The sequence below is a fragment of the Drosophila willistoni genome, unplaced genomic scaffold (genome assembly GCF_018902025.1).
Source record: "Drosophila willistoni isolate 14030-0811.24 unplaced genomic scaffold, UCI_dwil_1.1 Seg145, whole genome shotgun sequence".
Lineage (NCBI taxonomy): Eukaryota > Metazoa > Arthropoda > Insecta > Diptera > Drosophilidae > Drosophila > Drosophila willistoni.
Genome location: NW_025814103.1, coordinates 290,673 through 293,359, shown reverse-complemented (window position 1 = coordinate 293,359; position 2,687 = coordinate 290,673). Strand labels below are relative to the sequence as shown.

The 2,687-nt window shown below is 38.1% G+C and overlaps 1 protein-coding gene across 1 annotated transcript; it reads right to left on the bottom strand.

Moving 5' to 3' along the window:
• Window positions 1–1,578: 1,578 nt before the first annotated feature.
• LOC124460865 lies at window positions 1,579–2,473 on the bottom strand. Its single transcript, XM_047012470.1, has 5 exons — window positions 2,344–2,473; window positions 2,251–2,271; window positions 1,978–2,177; window positions 1,755–1,908; window positions 1,579–1,694 (listed from the first exon to the last, which is right to left on the bottom strand). Exons 1-5 carry the CDS (start codon window positions 2,471–2,473, stop codon window positions 1,579–1,581), a joined length of 621 nt encoding a protein of 206 aa, XP_046868426.1.
• Window positions 2,474–2,687: the final 214 nt, after the last annotated feature.

The window sequence follows — 2,687 nt, the reverse complement described above, 5'->3', positions numbered from 1 at the left end:
CATAGTCGTTTATATGTGTAATTAACTTACCAATATTAAATTTCACGACAATAGCTCAGAAAATAACGAAGTTATTAAGAAAAGTCACTGTTCGTGACTTTGCGGTTTGTATGGGAGCTATATGATATAGTGATCCGATCCGGCTGAATCCGAGATATACAACGCCTGCAGTATATACAAGCCTACATGCAAAATTTCAGCTCTGTAGCTCCAACGGTCTAGGAGGAGTTTGCGTTGATCCAGACGGACGGACGGACGGACATGGCTATTTGAACTCGTCTCGTCGTGCTGATCAAGAATATATATACTTTATATGGTCGGAGATGCTTCCTTCTATGCGTTGCAAATTTTTGACCAAAATTAATATACCCTTTTTGCAAGGGTATAATAATGTTAAAATATGTACCTCCAACTCAGTTAAAATAGTCAGAGTGCACTTTAATTAAAACCTTTGACAAATATGCGGAAACAAATAATGAAATCGATGACATAATTTCATTAAAAGTTTTACATGAAGTGTTTTTATAGTTAGCTTATTTTTAATCACGTTTTTTTTCACCTTTGCCTTATTCTAGCTTTATTTTTCACTCAATCTAGCTTATGGTGACTCTGAAAATCTGACAACACTGATGTAAGTAGATATTCGTGCCGCTGCCGCTGCGAAATATTCGCTCTGTTGTGTGGGATGCTCAAAGCTGCGTAATCGCAAATCTCTCTGAATCACCTAAAGAGCCTATACAACTCTTTGCCTAATGGAATGTGCGAGGTAATATTAAATAAAGGCGGGACCACCCACTAAATATTTTAAATATTGTAAGCCCAATGTAAAAAATTAAAACTTGCTTTTGTTTTATCGCTTTTTTTATACCCTTGCAGAGGGTATTATAAAATTGGTCAGATGTTTGTAACGCGCAGAAGCTGAGTCGATACAGTCATGCCGTCTGACCGTCTTAGGAGCTATTGTCATCATCAAGAGCGCATACATACACACCCAGACGCAACGCTACATAAACTGTATGTGTATGCGTGCGTTGCTTTGCTTTGGGAATGAGGGAAGAAGAAAATTGTAGTAAAAAGAGTAATAACCCTTCAGTACCGGTCGCCGCAAATTACTCTGAAAATCCAAGGCGATTTGTCAGATGTCGCCTCGGAATTTCAGGGGACATGCTATACAAATTTGCGGCAACATTTGTATCCTAGCGCCTCGGAGACGAAGAACCAAGTCGCTCGTATGTTCAACGGAACTTGCGGCGACATGTCGCCGAAAATTCGAGCAAAAACATTGCTCGTGCGTTCAACGGAACTTGCGGCGACATTTCGCCGGAATGTCCCAGGAAAATAGTGGTTGATTTTTCAATAGAATTAGCGGCGACATGTCGACGCAATGTCCCAGCGAAATTATAGCTCGGATTTACAATCGAATTTGCGGCGACATGTCGACCGATTGCTCAAGGGAAAAAATAGCTCGGATTTACAATCGAATTTGCGGCGACATGTCGACCAAACATTAATGGACATTTCATTCCCAAAAATAAGTGACAATATAATTTTATACAATTGTGCTAATTTTATTTAAATTTATGTTACATTCTTATTCCTATTTTTTTGTTTATTAAATGTATTTTTGGCACAGGCCAAACTGGTTCTTAGGGTATTTTCGGGAGGGTCGCCGGGGTGAGAGTTTTGAATTGATTCTGAAAAGATAAAAATTTATCAGGCAATGAAGAATACACGTTCAAATTTATATTGCTTACCTAGCAACACGGACAGGAAGTTGGGATAAGCTTTGAAGCTATATTTGCCGTTCCTCCCGTCTACATTATGGCTTACTATCAGGTCGTCGGCCAAAACTTGTCGAATAGATTTTCCAGGCGCAGCTTGCGAAACGATAAGCGTAATTTTTTTCACCTGCCAAATGGAAAACACATGAAAAACATTAATATAAGTTTCTATTTAGTTTTGATAAAAATAGCTTACGAAATGTTTCCGATTGTCCGGACCCAGTTTACTCTCCATGAGTATAAGCTGTTCGGCATTGCTTATAGGGAAGGCGATGCTGGGTGTTTCCTCCTGATTCATCATCCTCATCATCTGCTTAATCATTGCCGTCTGCGTTGTGACCAGCCCCTTCAGCTCCTGCACCTCTGTCATTATCTGCCTCAACATGACAGCATTGTCTGAAAGAAATGTTTGCAAAAAGAAATTAGTATTGCATTACAGGCTGCTAATAAGTTCTTTACAAGTACTAACTTATCTCAGGTTCATTAGATTCTGTAATAAGTTTAAAAAAGAGAGAAAATTCAAAATTTGTAATATTTCGCTATTTATAATTTATATACTCACTTTGTTCTGCGCCATCTGAGCTAAGGGTCGCGTCTGTAATATATGAAATAAGGGAAAAAATTATTAAAATATTTTTCATTTCCTGAACATTATTCAAATGCTTACCCGATTCTGCCACTTCAAAACTCATTTTCATCATTTTTTTTTTGAGCTTCCTTGGTCGGCCATTGAGAAAATATATTATGCATTCATCCGAAAATAATTATTACTGTTGTCATTCAATTCTTTCCCCCTTTTTTTTTTTGGGTTTTCCGAACCATGGTGGGTGAATCTTCCAAAGATATTTAATGCGCCGTCGCAATAAATATGCCCGATTCATACTAAAAGTATGCCTACGGACTAAA

Bases quoted from the DNA above. Each gene is read 5' to 3' on its own strand.
- LOC124460865 (XM_047012470.1), bottom strand. From the start codon at position 2,473: ATGAGTTTTGAAGTGGCAGAATCGGGTAAGCATTTGAATAATGTTCAG. The intron at 1,909-1,977 runs GTAAGCTATTTT...TCCATTTGGCAG, and splicing joins CGGACAATCGGAAACATTTC to GTGAAAAAAATTACGCTTAT. The intron at 1,695-1,754 runs GTAAGCAATATA...TTATCTTTTCAG, and splicing joins CTTCCTGTCCGTGTTGCTAG to AATCAATTCAAAACTCTCAC.